The 16,638-nt window shown below is 36.8% G+C and overlaps 1 protein-coding gene across 1 annotated transcript; it reads left to right on the forward strand.

Moving 5' to 3' along the window:
* The first annotated feature begins 5,612 nt into the window (after positions 1-5,612).
* Positions 5,613-14,660, forward strand: LOC131079093 (protein transport protein SEC31 homolog B-like). Its single transcript, XM_058016980.2, has 4 exons — positions 5,613-5,675; positions 5,785-5,827; positions 5,957-6,018; positions 14,477-14,660. The coding sequence occupies exons 1-4, from the start codon at positions 5,649-5,651 to the stop codon at positions 14,654-14,656; spliced, it is 312 nt and encodes a 103-aa protein (XP_057872963.2). The 5' UTR covers positions 5,613-5,648; the 3' UTR covers positions 14,657-14,660.
* The last annotated feature ends 1,978 nt before the right edge of the window (positions 14,661-16,638 follow it).

Raw genomic sequence — 16,638 nt, forward strand, 5'->3', positions numbered from 1 at the left:
AAATCCTTGAGCTCACAGAGCCTGCTTACTACTCTCTTTTGCAATGTTCGAAATGATGTAAACAATTCACATCTTTGAGAATAATTTCTCTTGCAACAACCTTGGAGATGAATTTAGATGCAGAGTAGCAATCTGTACATACTTGAAGGTTGTAAACAACTCTAATAGTTGTTCCAGGGGCTATGTTTAACAAGCCGAATGCAATTGCTACTTTTGACTACAGTGTCAGGTAAATAATTTATTTATTTTTCCTTATCTTGCACAGCATCAACTAAATGTCTTGAATATGGAAATGCCTGCTGAATTCAATTTCCAAGCCGATTTCTCCAACTTTACATAGATCTTTTGTACATGTTGATGTGAAATGTCTCCGACACAAAAGAATGTACTATTTTATGGCCATTAATCCAACTACAGCCAGGTATCTTTTTAATTCATCCATCTTGCATCAATCTCCTTACTATTTAAACCTCTCTACACTTGCCTATTTCTGCCTAGATGTTTTAGACAAGCACATAAGTTGCAGCATTTTTGGGATCCAATCAAAAAGTTGTGTTACTGGAAGGAACTTCAAATTTCATATATAAGATGCAAGACAATTTGTCCCAATTTGAAATCAATCAAGAGAATTTGTGCATAAATTCTTCTTTATAGAATCAGGTATAAGTTTATTTTAAAGACTGTGGGTGATTGGGAGTGGCACACATTATTACCAAATTTTAAAAATTGATCATTTTAAATTATACTTTGATGAATGCCCAGACTCCATACCCTATTCTAAGTACAAGCAGGCAGAATGCCGATTTCATTTGTTTTAAAAATAAATAAATTCTAAAGCCATTCCAACAAACACATTTTCTGGATTCAATCTTATCGATGCAGTCATACATGTCGCATACAACTAAGCTTCCACATCTTGCATACATGTCTACCGTAATGAAAGTAGAGCATATTTTCAAACAGTTCACATGCTTTTCTAGATAGCATTTTCTTGACTACTTTAAGTTCTCTTGCATAGTGTTTTATTTCATTCATTAAAAATTATAAAAGCATTACTGTTTTGGTTACTTTTTCTCTTTTCTCCTTGTAAATGGTGGAACAAAGAATCCATACTCCGATAAAAAAGGATGGTTCATAAAATCCCACGTATGGGCATCCTTAAAAAAAAGGGGGAAACTTAGTAATTAAATATAAAATAATATCTTAGATTTAAAAGCTAAGATGAGGTTAGGTGGGACCCATCTAAAACTTCCATAAGGCAAATATTTGAGAAGTACAAATTATGTAAGAATATTTTTTTAAAAATGTTTTTTTCATTTGAGAGTTAGGTAAGGCAAATATTTGAGAGTTAGGTAAGGCAAATATTTGAGAAGTACAAATTATGTAAGAATAAAGAACTAATCTCTATTGGTAGGAATTTAGGAAAAATATAGTTAATTTTCAAATTACTTCATTATAAAGAGGTTTTATTTGAATTAATTTAAATTTTAAATTTCTTCATTGGAGTATTTATATAAATGATTTATGAATATTGGGAAGTAACATGAAGAGATAGAGATGTTATTTGTGTGGATCAACCTATTTACCTTATCTTCCCTATTTGTAATGGGTGGACATTAATCAATGAAAATCTTGAGGGACCTTAATAACTAAGGTCTTGAAGTTGGTGTCAAATGTGCTTCTTATTGGTCTTTTGAATTGAGCATGTCTATAATTTAGAATACTCATGTTTGAAGTTTTATTCAAATCTTGTTGAGTAAAAAATGAAGGTATGCAAAGATTGATACATATTAAAGCATAAGAGTGCTTGTGTAGACTCGAGCATATACTTAGACTAATGCACCATAGGTACTCGTATTCTTCAAATGCTCAAGCATGCTTGTGTAGACTCTTATATGCCTTTGTAAGAATGTATGTGCTCTTCCATTCCTTTGTGTGCTCTTATAGGTTCTTGAATGTACTCATGTTCTCTCGTATGCCTTTATATGCTCCTATGTGCATTTGTATTCATATTGCACAAATGCATTAGTGTGTTGAAAGCTCCTGTATGTTTTGTTGTGTTCCAATGAGTGATATGTATGCTTGGTGCCTATTTTGTATGCATTGTTGTTCTTTCAATGTGTATTTCGTGGTATTGGACAGGTGCAGTTTCCAGAGAGGCTTGAGTCTCTGCTTTAACTCATCTGCCGATAGTCAGCTCTAAAAGATCTTTGGCCAAAGTTTTATTGATTACTTGGTATATACTTGCAAGTGAATCATTATATTGTCACTCTCTTCCATATCTTAGTGTCGATACAATAGCATCATAGATTGTAGATACACTAAGCTGCACCAGATTCCATCCCCTACTAGTTTCAAGTCGCTAGTCTTCTTCGTGCAGGGTCGGTGGTTCTTCATGTTAGGAAGAACTCCGGGGAAGCGTAAATGCTTTGATGTTGGGCAGTAAAGCAATCAGGTGGTGTGCTTGCCCGTGATGTAAGTGTGGGAGATAGCTTCTGGGAGTCCCTGTCAAGATAATATTCAGCTTTGTTTTATATAATTTTATTGTATTTGACTTTATGGTCTTTTGTAACATAAGTAATTTTCATTGTGGTTAGCCAATCTCTTGGCTTATGTAATCAAACATTGTGTTGAGATATAACATATGTAACTACTTTTTGGTACATTGAGCATAAAGGATTATATTTTAAAAGTGAATTCTTAATTATGTGTAAAATTGTTGTAATTATGCAATTAAATATTTTGATAATATGGAGGTCTTTACAACAAAGCATATTCTCTGTAATTTATTGCATGATTATCTTGAAAACCCTAGCTAGATCTTCATGTGCTCTGAGGGTTTTCTTGATGACCTTGTCTTGTGCATTGACTACTCATTAGGACTGCATACTTTCATCTAAATTGTGACTTACTGGGAGATAGTTGCTCTGTTTTGGCTGTCGTGCATAGGGTTATTTTATTGAATACTCAATTCGTTGCTCTAACCTTTGATAGTGATCATTTGCACTGCAATTCTAACAGGCTACCCCTGATAGCATAGTCTGCTGCTATTACGGTATTAATTTCATGGTGAGCTTTTACTGTGTATTGGTACAAAACAACAGAAAGATCCTTACATCCTCTTGCATGGACTGAAACCCTCCTTCATCAAGCCTTCATGAATCTACTCATTACCTTCATTGGCTATGACTCTTGCAAGTTTGCTAGAAACCTTTGTCATTACGATGTGTATACACTTCTCTGCTTTCTTTGTCTTCATCACAAGAGGGTTATCATTGGATTTCTTGATGGGTATTACTGAGATTGCAAGAAATCTCTTATCACAAACTCTGTCATGAATGGGTTTGATTGATCAAGACCTGCAACTATAAACCCTCCCATGTGTAAGCTACTCATTGATTGACAGTGAGTAGAATCACTGTATTTTTGTTGTTCTTTGAGGCTTTTGATAGCCATGGTCACTGTCTTTCCTTTATGATTGATATAGTCTCCAACATATGCAGACCACTGTGACTATTCAATGATTAAATGTGGATGGAGATTGACGATTTAATTCACTTATTCAAGATCACATTTGACCTCATACTGATATCTTCCTGACTGCTATAAAAGACTGTGACCTATGCCTGAAAGTTTTGTGACTGCACTATTATGGACTGAGATCTCTAAAGCTATCTTTTCCTTAGATCTATTCTTTTCATATCACTATTTCATGCATTGTCTTTTCAAAACACTGATTCTTTCTTCCATTAACGCAGTGTTCTTACTGTTATGATCTTTTGTTCGCTCTATCCCTTGAGAGTTGCCCTCTTCAAACCTCCATACACTATTCACTGTCATAAAGGTTGTTTTGAAGATACTAACCTTAAATATGTTTGGCCTTTGAATACTGTTGTAATACATAGGTATGACTGTATTTTCTTGCACCTTGTGCATTCTTTGGGTACTACTCCAGTTCATTTGTCCATTGTGACTGAAATGAGCCTTGATTACCTTTATTGTGTTATAAGGTCTTTGCTCATTAAATGACTAAGCATTGTATTCTTGAACTACAACTGTTCTAAAGCTTGTGATTTGACTTTGATTTGATCCCTAGTCCTTATCTTTCACAGTCTGATCATGAAGATTGAAGACTGTGTTTTCCAGTATGTTCTCTGAGTTATTGTGACCTTACTGCACTGCTGCATTTTAAAAAACACTGCTATCACAAGATTACAAGGGTTTGAAAGGTACTCTCCTCTCTTTAGGACTGCAACTAGGTCTTGTGTGGCATTCTTCTAGAGACTTTTGTGGATGTTTGTATCTTCATTGTCATAGACCATCAGATATTCCTTACTGTTTCTTCTTTTATGGCTGCACTGTGACTATCTTCCTTAATCATTTGCATTTTTTCCACCATGAGACTATCATTACAACAACACCCTATGAATTCTCTTGACTACTGTTATAGAGTGCACTTTGTGTTTATTATGTTTTGATCAAAGACTCTGAACTAATTCACTGTCTTTGCTTTGGACTGTGCATTACCAATCTTCTTGCTGCTATAATGCTTTTGAGCTTCCCTAAATCTGAAAGTGACTGTCAAGAATCCATTGTATTTGCCAGTAATCTGGTCAAGAATATCTTATACTATTTTGAACTTCAATGCCTTGTATTCTTTGATGATTTCACTGTCTTTTGGCTTTAAAACCCCACTCACTTAAATGACACTTAAAAATGAGTTTAAGATATTTTTTGCCTCCTAGCTCTCTCTACTATCCTGATGATGGATCAAAGAGTGTGATTCGAAATGTTGATGCAAAAATCAAAACCACAATCTAATCCAGAAATTCAACATAGACTAATATTATGGATTGTGGAAATCTTATATCATTAATCAATGCATTGGTGTCAAGCCTATTGGTTGTATTATAATATACTGAAATTTCCCAGTTACAGGGTGCACATCTAATGATTTGATAATCATGGTCCACTGAAATAGTAGCCTTCCTTGGAACATGTGTATTTCGACCTTGGCAGTTGTATTTTAATCTTGACAATTTGGCATGCATGTACAAGTGATTGTTGTTGCATTTGGATCTTGGTCATTGCTATGCATATGCTAGCAATTCTTGTATTTAAAACTTGGCAATCGGTATGCATATACAATACAAGCAATTGTTGTTAAGTGCTCTAAATTTGACACTGATCTTTGGCTTTTTTGTTTGCAAAGTTGTAGGCTGTGGCTGATTCAAAACGGCAGGGTTTTCTTGGCTTTAAAGGAATTTGTTACTGAAATGCAGGTTTAGCTTAGACATTGATTTTTGTTTTAGCATCTATTAAATTTTTTAAACTTGAATAGTATTTGCATCTTATTAACTTCTTCCTGTATTAAACAGATAATATCTTTAGCTCAGAAAGGGACTGAGGTCACTGCTGATATTCTTAAGAATACAGGTAAAAACTCTACAGAGGTTCTGAAAGTTTCTAGAATTATTCCTGTCGTCACATTATGCTGATGGTATTCTCATATAACATTTTTTAATCATAATAGGATATGAAGTTCATTCATTAGCTGTTATATTTGTCTCTCCCCTGTATACTGACAAAGTTGGGTTGGTGAATATATTATTTACAAATCAGAGGTTAAGAATATCAGTCCTCCTGCAATGGAAGGGTTGGATGAGCTCATATCTGTATGCCTTTTCTTCAAGTTTTGCTCTTATTTCATTGTCCAATTAGATTTATTTCCATTCTGTGCTTAGTGCTGAATACTATATTACATGCTGCATTGGAAACATACAGAGACGCAGATCATCACCATTAAAACTGGCAGCAGAATCAAATGGTAAGGTTATGCTTTTGCTATTTGGATATGCAATTGAAATAATCCGATTTGCCATTTCAAGAACTAAAAGTTTGGACGTATATTCTTGTTTGTTAAATGTATCTCTAAACTTCCACTGGGTGTCAGCAGGTTCATCAAGCCAATCACAAGCAGAATCAGCTCAGTGGTTTACATCTAAATCAACCAAGAAGGTAGGTATTTTTGGTAGCTGAATGTTTCCTGGGTCTTGTCTTGCTATTGCAATGTGTGAAAATGGATGATTCCTTAAAATAGCTGTTCATGTTGTCAGGAATGATCAAAGTGGCTTAATGGTGTTTCCTGTTCAACATCAATTTTACTATTAATATTATAGTTTCCTAAGTAATTAAAGCTCAATAATGTAATATATTGTAATTTTAGTTTCTTATTAGAAACTTTCTATTTTGTATTTCTTTGTAATTCTTTATAATGATCTTCATGATCATTCGTAAATACAACAATCATTTTTTACCAAATTACTTTCATAAAATGGTATCAGAGCACTGGTTATTTCGAAATAATTTTTCAATTAAAAATTCGTCATGAATTTTTTTTTAGTTTTCTGAAAAATTTCTTTGATTCTTCGAAATAGCTCCTGGTTCAAGTTTGGCGAGGGTTTTCACAAATCTTTTCTCTGCACTCGCGACCCTCCCGGCATCTTCCCGTCTCTACGCGACTTCTAAAAATCGCGACTTAGTTTTATGTGACCTCGTGCCTGTATTTGACGCAATTTGTTTCGCATTTTGCAATTTTATGTGAGGTTTTTCTGTGCGCAGTTTTTTTTACGGATTTTTGCAGCTCGCGTGATGTTTTTTATGTCCTCTTTCTACGCGAACAAGAAGATTTTCTGGGCATTATTTTTCCCACGCGATCTGCATTTTTCGCAATCTGGGCGACAGTAATCTGCATTTTTCACGACCTGGGCGACGGCTCAGTTTTGACCTAGGGTTTCTGTTTTTCGACTAGGGTTTTATACCCTCTATTTCAAGTCGCAAAAATTTTTTCAATTACAGATTCCTTCTGGGTTTTTCGAGATCTCAACTAGGTCGTTGTTTGAATTTTTTGGGTGCATCGTTTTCCATGCCTCAAATTTCATGCCAGTGGATTTCAATTCTGATTTCAGATACTTTTTGGGTTTTTCGCAAGGATTTTTGGGTTGTCTTTGGAATTTTCTAGGTCAGCCGAATTTTTTTCTCGAAATCTGTGCCATCCAGATTTCATCTATTTTTTGAAGTCTGTACCTATATCTGCCTCTGTTTTTTGCATTGGGATTTGTGCTTTGTATTATGTGCTCTCGCCTCTTCTCTGATTTTGTTTTTCGTGCATTGGGAAATGTACAAGATGGCGTCATTGACCAACTTGATGTTGGAAGGCAATCAGCGATTCAACAGCAACAATTATAACACCTGGAAGCAGCGCATGCTGACAATCTTCGAATATGGCCGCCTAGATGATCTTGTTTTGGGAAAAGAATCTCGTCCTTCTGCAGCCGGAGCCGATCAAGACAAATTTGATGACCGCAATAGGGAAGCTGTCATGCTTCTCAAGCTCTCTATCACAGATGACCAGCTACCTCAGATTCCTTCTGGTCAATCAGCCTCAGAAATTTGGAAGCATCTGAAGGAGTTGCATGAGACATCTGACAAAAGTCGAGCATTCTTCTTGAAGAACCAGTTGTTCTCCATCATGATGGATGAACACATGTCCTTACAGGAGCATCTCACAAAGATTAAGGACATTCAAAAGTCTATGGAGGAAGAGGATATGGTAGTCATAACCCTCAAAAGTCTACCAAAATCCTATGAGCACTTCATAGAGACACTCAACATTACATCTACAAATGTCGAACTGAAATTTCCAAAGTTATGCACCAGACTTCTACAGCAGGATCGCTAGAAACAAAAGTTTGGTAGCGATGCCACTTCATCCTCCTCTGAGCAAGCATTTGCAGCCAAATCCTTTCACAAGGATAAAGGCAAATTTCAGTCATCTTAGTTCTCTCAGTCAAAGGGCTCTAGTCAGTCACAGGGAGGCTCGAAAAAAAAAAGGTTCAATACAATTATTGTCACAAATATGGCCATCTGATTAGGATTGTCGCACTTGGATCGCTTCCGAACAGCAGAAGCAGGGAGGGTCTCAGCCTAAAGCCAATGTCATTGAACACACAGAGCAGAAAGAGTCTTCCTTTTACGCCTTCATGGCTAAAAGACCTGCAGACCATGTGAAATCTTCTGCTTGGTATATTGATTCTGGTGCTTCTCGACATTTCACTCACAGGCGTGATTGGTTTACAGAATTCACTCCCTATAATGATTTAGCTATTTTTGGAGGAGGTGAGGAGTACACCGTTGTTGGCAAGGGCAACGTTCAGATACAATCTGGTGGGAGGAATCTCATATTCCTCAATGTGTACTACATTCCTAGCATGGAACTGAACCTTCTCTCTGTGAGTCAGATTATGCGGCATTCTCCTCAGCTTGATGTCATCTTCGGTGCACATAAGTGTTCTATTGTTGATTGTGCAACACGCACTTCAGTTGTTGTTGGTATTGAGGATCATGGTCTTTATAGACTTGTGGAGACAGGTGATTCTCTTCAACATGCCTTCGCAGCAAAATCCTCCTCTATCTCCCGTCTATGGCATTAGCGATATGGTCACTTGAACATTCATTATCTTGCTCAGCTTGTTCGGGAAGATTTAGTACAGGGCTTACCTGAAATTCAAACTCAGAATCAGCGAGTTTGTGACGCTTGTCAGGCTGGGAAGCAGCACTAGACACCGTTCAAGGATGGTGACTCATGGCGAGCATCTAAGGTACTGCAATTGGTCCATGCTGATGTATGTGGTCCAATGAATACTACTTTTCTTACTAGGTGCAGGTATTTCTTACTTTTTGTTAATGATTACAGTCATAAGATGTGGGTGTACTTTCTTAGACAGAAATCAGATGTGTTTCCTGTATTTCAGAAATTTAAGGCCTTGGTAGAAAAAGAGTCTGGTTTTTCTATTATTACTCTTAGGTCTGATAATGGGGGGGACTTTTGTTCTTCTGCTTTCTCCACTTTCTGTGATACACATGGCATAAACGTCAGTTAACCACACCATACACCCCTTAGCAGAACGGCGTTGTAGAACGTCGTAACCGCATCGTTACAGAAATGGCTAGGTCTATGTTGGAACACAAAAATATTCCTAAGAAGTATTGGGCATAAGCAGTGTTTACTGCGGTCTATCTCCTTAATAGATCTCCCACTCATGTTGTTAAAGGGAAGACTCCTGAGGAAGCTTGGACTGGTCGCAAACCCAAGATCAGCCATTTGAAAGTTTTTGGCTCTCTTGCAAATGTTTGGATTCCAAATTGCAAGCGCTCTAAGTTGGATTCCAAGAGTCAAAAGCTCATGTTTATAGGATACAGTGACAACCATAAGGCCTACTGGTTGATTGATGTAGACACTAATTGTCTCATCTTCAGTCGCGACGTTGTTTTTGATGAAGATCGAGGACCATTTCAGCTTTCCTCCTCTAAGCAGAATTCTGAGGATCCGCCTTTGAAGGCTTCTGATTTAGGTGTTCGTCTTCCATTTGGTTCACCTGATGGGAGAGATGATGCAGATTCTGTATTTGATGATGCACTACCTGAATTTCCTCTTAATGATGCTTATCTTCCATCTATTTCAAATCCTCTTCCACCTCTATTTCCAGTTATTCCTTCTCCATCTGATGTTGGCACATCTACTCTCCGGCCTAAGTGGTGGGCTAAGACCATCAGTGATCTTCGTCCTGATGAGCTCATTGAAGGTAGATCTTCCAGAAATAAGGGCAAGCAACAAAATACAGTTAACTTTGCTCTCATGGCCAACATTCATAGCATTTATGAGCCTCAGACTTATATCGAAGCAAAAGGGATTCCAGAGTGGGAACAGGCAATGGACGCAGAATACCAGAGCCTTTTGGAGAACAACACCTGGGTTCTCTCTGATCTTCCTCCAGGGAAGAAACCCATTAGCTGCAAATGGGTCTATAAGGTCAAGTATCATGCCGATGGTACCTTGGATAAGTACAAGGCCAGATTAGTTGCTCGAGGACTCACATAGCAGGAGGGCATTGATTATGAGGAGACATTTGCTCCTACTGCTAAGATGAGTACCATTCGTCTTCTTCTCACTATTGTAGCTTAGTTTGGATGGAAAGTCCATCAGATGGATGTTAAGAGTGCCTTCCTCAATGGTCAGTTGCAGGAAGAAGTCTACATGACGCAACCTCCTGGTTTCAAGGTTGCCGGCAAAGAACATCAAATCTAGACTTGTTAAAGCACTCTATGGGCTTAAACAGGCTCCTCGAGCGTGGTACATTAAGATTGATCAGTACTTGGTTGCTCATGGTTTTCAGCTTTGCCCTTCTGACAGTAATCTGGATATCAAACACTCTGGTGATGATATTCTCTTTCTTGTTGTCTATGTGGATGACTTGATCATTACTGGCAGTTCAACACATTTGATTGCAAAAATCAAACAGGATTTGTGCAAGGATTTTGATATCACAGATTTGGGGCTTCTCCATTATTGTTTAGGTGTTGAGGTTTGGCAGACTGATGGTAGCATTTTTATTTCTCAATCTAAGTATGCCAGGAACTTGCTTGACAGGTTTCGAATGCAGGATTGCAAACCTGCTTCCACACCTATGGAGACTAGCTTGAAGTTGTCAGCCAAGTCCGATTCTCCTCCTATAGATGAAACACAATTTAGGCAACTAGTGGGCAGTCTCATCTATCTTACTGCTACTAGACCTGATCTCAGTTTTGCAGTGAGCTACATTTCACGCTTCACGACAGCCGCCAACGTTGATCAATGGGTAGCAACGAAGCGTGTGCTGCGTTATGTGAAAGGCACCTCTGATTATGGACTTCTTTACACTCGGAGTCATGATCCTAGCCTCAGTGGGTTCACAGATTCAGATTGGGCAGGCTCGGTTGATGACAGGAAATCAACCTTTGGATATGTGTTCAGTTTGGGATCCAGTGCAGTCACTTGGACTAGTAAGAAGCAGCAGGCAGTGGCTCTGTCCTTGACAGAAGCAGAATATCGAGGAGCAGTTAAGGCAGCTTGTGAGGCAGTTTGGCTTCGTCGGATGCTTGCGGATATGCAAATATCTCAAGCAAGTCCGACTCCCTTGTTCTTTGACAATCAGGGAGTTCTCAAACTTGCCAAGAATCCAGTCTTCCATGAAAGAACAAAACATGTAGAGCTTCATTGTCATTACATTCGACAATTGGTTGAAGACGGATCCATTCAGTTGTTGTATGTTCCTACAGCAGAGCAGCAAGCCGATATTCTCACCAAGCCCCTTAGTACAGCTAAGTTTGTAAAATTCAGGGGGTCTATTGGTGTAGTTGATAGATTAAGCATTAAGGGAGGGTATTAATATTATAGTTTCCTAAGTTATTAATGCTCAATAATGTAATATATTGTAATATAGTTTCTTATTAGAAACTTTCTATTTTGTATTTCTTTGTAATTCTTTATAATGATCCTCATGATCATTCGTAAATAGAACAATCATTTTTTACCAAATTACTTTCATAATACTTTAGCCTTAAAAAAATTTCATATCGCTGAATTTTAATTTTGGGTGAAATTGTTTTTGTTTGGCCTAGACTTTAATTCTTATTATGTTGTTGAATATTAACTAGCCTAGTTTGCTTGAAGTTATTGAAATTCAATGAAATATTGCTAATGAGTGGATCCTGAATTGCAATATGGCTGATAAAATTTATGGTTTTATATCTTCTGAAAGCTGTTCTTTTTTAATATTCCTTTGGAAATTCCACTCCACAAGTTCAAGGAGTAGTTGATGACTTTTGAATGCTGTTTCTATGGTTTGTCTATAGTTAGTAGTTGTTTGAAGTTAATGGTGTAAAACAGAGTTCACTAGGAAATTTTGGAGGGAAAGGTGAAATCATTGAAATTCAGCTTGAACTCTCAACTTTGTCAAAAATTGTTGGTGGATTTATGGATAATTGTTTGACTTCCGTTTCTATATTCTGATTCTTAGACAGGCTGTTTCTAGTTAGACCTTTGGAGTTTCCAGATTTGTCATTTCTTCTGGTTATTGTTCCATGCATGTTCCTAATATCCTACCCTATGATTTGTTGCACAATTTAGATTTTGATTTTAAAGGGGTTCTTGTCCAGGAATATCAGTACAAATACTTTTTTGATGTGTTTCTGGAAGTTCTTGCTATAAGGGAAGCATACTCTGTATGCGAGAAAAATCTGCAGTTCCTAAGAATATTCTGAGAAAGGGGAACAAGTGATCCATACAATCACCACAGATATAAATCTGAAAAGTGAGAAGGTTGCATATCCACATATGTTTGAAAAGGGCCTAAAAAGATACAAATGAATTAATCTAGGCGACTTGTGATTGTGTAATTTACTAGTCTGAGATAATTCGACTACAGTTATTTTGGTGATAAGGTAGGCAAAAGCTTGTAAAATGCAAAATGTGTATTCTGGTATCAAAGATTTGGAGATTTAAGTGTAGTTCACTAAATCAGAATGGATTGCAATTTATAGAATTACCAGTGAATTACATATACTTCCCAAGGGCCTAAGGGTAGAACATGGATCAATCTACTTTTAGTATGTAAATCGACATCCAAACACCAAATTGGGTTTTTTGTTGAGGAACTCTCAGTTCATTTAATTTATTTTGATTAAATATAGGGAATCTATTGGATCAATTTACTTCTAGGATGTAAGTCATGAAGAAGAATGTAACAATGTCCAGAGTAGGACAGTAATATGGACAGAGGATTCATCATTTTAAAAGATTATAGACAACCATCACAGTGTAAGCACAGTCCTAGACTTTAGAAGACAGTGCCATCACTGGTAAGGAAAGCACAATCTCAGTGAAGTAGTGGCTAATCTGACGGAGATAGTAGCCAATGCCAGGAAAGAAGCTTGCAATCCTAAAAGAAAAGAATGATGTGCAGTCACAAAAAAGTTTGTCATCTCCAAAAAAGACCAGAGATTGTTGCATGCTCACTGATATGAACAAACACACAATGGACAATTTATGAAGGATATTAAGGTTTGATAGTGATTAAGACAAGTGCTTAAAAGAGTTATCAGTCTCAGTCATTGGTAAGGAACAACATCATTCATGGTCCAAATATCAGATCAAGCACAAAGGATCATGAGCAGACCATACAGCTAGAAGACAAACCTAAAGAGAAGTGCCATTTTAGTTTGGCAAAGGCAATATTTGCAGCTCAAACTCATGAAGGAAAAGTGTGTTAAGGGTCTGAAATATTATGACAATGGTATCAATGATACCTATGATCTAAAGATATAGAAGCTAGCCACATTCATACCACCATGATGAAACGTAGTCTCCTACAGTTTAGTCAATCATTCAAAACACACAATCTTGAGTAGAGCAGTCTCAGAAGCTTAATAACAGTATAAAGGAGACACTTCTACCAATAAACATTGGCACTAATCAGTCATACTACATAGAGTCACAGTGCTTAGAGGATTTGGTGAATGTAAAGGGGCTTTCAAACTCAAAATAGAGGTAGATTCTGTTAAAGGGCAGCGTATCAGTAGACATGCTACAATAATGGAAATCAAGAAAATAGTGAATCTCCTTGTTGAACATATATAGAGAAAACTCATGAAGACAGAGATGCAGGCCTTCAAAAGTATTAGTACAATTACCTATGAGATGAGATAGTTTCAATACCATTTTCAATCGAAAGTAAGAGGTTAAGGTAGTAGATGAAATCCTAAGGCAAATTTGTGATATGAGATAATGGAAACACCACAGAACAGCATAGCAACAATGCTCTTGGTGGGGGAATAAAGAGGAACAGTCTCTTGAAGATTGTCCTTCATGTTGTTTTGATGACCATAAGCCATAGCAGGTCTAAGAGGGTATTTTGAGTCACAAGGATCAAAATATAACAGAAGGTGGTGATCAGTTATAGACCCAAAGACAGTCTTGGGACATTGTTGCAGTCATGACAAAGTTAGTTAAGAACATTGAGGACAAGCGGCAAAGATTAGGATGGGCAAGTGAGATAGAATTTATATCTCTCTTGAGGATGATATTATAATTTGAAATTCAAAATTCAATGAAGGGGGTCGGCTAGAAGCAAATCCCTTGATTTGAGGAGGTATTTGAGGGTTTATTAGCAGTTTATCACTTGTTTTAAGGGCCCCCAAAGGTGAGACATCAGTTGAGGAGAGTTTTGAGGCAGTTGTAAGCAAGTAAATCTCAGTTTCAGCCCTGATTTTAGGGGATTTTCAAGTCATCTCGCCCAAGCAATCATTTTTTCAAAGTCAAAGGTCGTTTGGACCTAATTTAAAGGACTAAAGGCAGCCAGCTCATGGAGTCAATTGTCGAATTTTGGAGCCTTTTTTACTGTAAGTCCTTCTCTCATTCTTCTAAGTTCTAAGTTGTTCTCTGCTATAGAAACAAGGCTTACTCTTGTAACTCATTCTTACAAGATAATGTGATCAATGCTTTGTTATCAGTCTTACTTGATGTACGGTTATCTATAAAGTATTTTTTTACCATCTATTCTTTGTTTATGCTAATTGGAATAGCGTAAGTGTTATGCAGTATTCACAGAGAGAGGAATGGACAGTTTTATGTGATGAACTCGCTTCTAGATTAGCCACAGTTGGAAATACACTAGCAGCAAATCTTCGCTACATATATGCTGGAAATATAGAAAAGACATGCAGTACAGAATGGTCTGAAAGTCTTACAAGTGAACATGATGGGAAGGATCTTTGTTGATCATTTGCAGGTATGCTGATAATGCTCAGTTTTTTCTAGTCTAGCTATGTGAAAGTGTTGTTTAATATTATAATCTTACAATAATGAACAATGTTGCAATTTGTAGGACTTGATGGTAAAGATTGTTATTCTTGCTCTAGCAATTGGACAGAAGCAACTCAGTCCCTCTTTGTCAAAGCTAGTTGAGAATTATGTCGAGTTACTTTCTAGTCAAGGGCTTTTATCTATAGCTCTAGAGTATCTAAAGCTTCTAGGAACTAAAGAATCTTCTTATGAGCTGGCTGTATTACGAGATAGAATCTCTCTCTCCACAACAGGTGAAATATTATTCCTACATTTAAGGCATGTAGTTGTGGGGCATGCCTTGGATGATGTTTGTGTCTAGGTTAAATTTCGAATGTCAATCAACTATATCCATTGTTTAATTACTAGAATATTTTTTTTTGCTGTTATTTTTGTGTTTGTTCTGGATGGTCTTCATCAAATTGATTTATGACTGGCAATAAACTACCAGTGGTCACGTGATCAAATTTAGTCATTTATCTACAATTTTTGGTAGTTTTTTTAGTCATATATTGTTGTTTTTGTACTAGTGTATCCTTCTATCTCTCCTACGTCTTTGAGCATCTTCAAATTTATCACATCCTTTATCAATCAGACCATTTATCATTTCTATTTACATATTTAGCTATCTATCTATTTGGTTGTTTTGGAGGGGGAAACACTAAAACAGGGACTTGACTGAGGCAAGTCTCCAAACATCCCCAAACATTTTCCCTTTTCTTCAAGTGTGTAGATTTATTAGAAGCATTCGAACGCACGAGGATTTGCTTTTCTTTTATTTATTTTAATTATATTCATTTCCATTTGTATTTATCATCTAGTACTTGTTGCTATGTCTCTAACTTCTGGATTTTGCAGGCCAATCAAAACACAAAGTCGAGTTTTTGTGTTTCTAAGTCTTTTCTATTCGTGGTCCGTACGAGACTACAACGCGTCACAGAGATGTTTGCACACCGCATTGGCTTCCTTGACCGAGACACTTAGATTCGGACTAAAGACTCTTTGTCGTTTACGCTTTCTATTTTTATAATTAGATATCTTCACTAGTATCACTAGTTGGAGATATCTAAATGTATCTTATGAAATTGGCTCTCAAGGGAACATAGTTCTTCCCTTCGTAGAGTCACTTTTGCACCATAGTAGGCCCTTATATTTCAAAGCATGGTCCTACATCCATCAATCTATTTTGGGCCCCTATATTCCATAGTCAGGTCTTTTATCCCTTCCATCCATCTTCGGTCCCTACATTCCACTACCCATCATGCCTAGGTAAAAATCCTTTCCTCCTATCGTACATTAATACCGACAAAGGCACACATCTTTAAAGCACTTTCAACATCATGACTATATTAACCCATGTATAACAACTCCATATCAATCTATTTTATCCGACAATAACAATGCCATTAAAGCTATCTGGATCTCGAATCTATAATGAATCAATCCAAAAATCCACATGCATCCAAGCATCAACAATGTCCGCTCAAAAAGACATGCCAAAAACAATTCAAATATTATACAAAATTAAAAAGCTAAATCAAAAAAGGACACAAGGCCCATAAAGAAAACAAAAAAATCTAAAACTCTACTAAAGCCTAAAAGCCTAAAATCAAAAACAATGTGGATACCCAAAATACTCATACAACAATTGCATCACAAAGAAAATTCCAAATTAGCATCCAAATTGCATCACAAAGAAAATTCCAAATTAGCATCCAAATTTGCTAATCTAATAGCTACTTAAACTCCTAATTCCTCTAATCATCTACCTAAAATTAACTCATTCTACAAATCCATTTTGGGTCCTTATGTCCTAAAATCCAAATCCACACCTCCATCTAATTTGATATCCACTTCTCCACAACTCCACCACCAGTCAGGGTGTGTATCAATGTTGGTCTTCACAGCATTTCCATCTA

The sequence above is a fragment of the Cryptomeria japonica genome, chromosome 4, assembly GCF_030272615.1.
Source record: "Cryptomeria japonica chromosome 4, Sugi_1.0, whole genome shotgun sequence".
Classification (NCBI taxonomy): domain Eukaryota; kingdom Viridiplantae; phylum Streptophyta; class Pinopsida; order Cupressales; family Cupressaceae; genus Cryptomeria; species Cryptomeria japonica.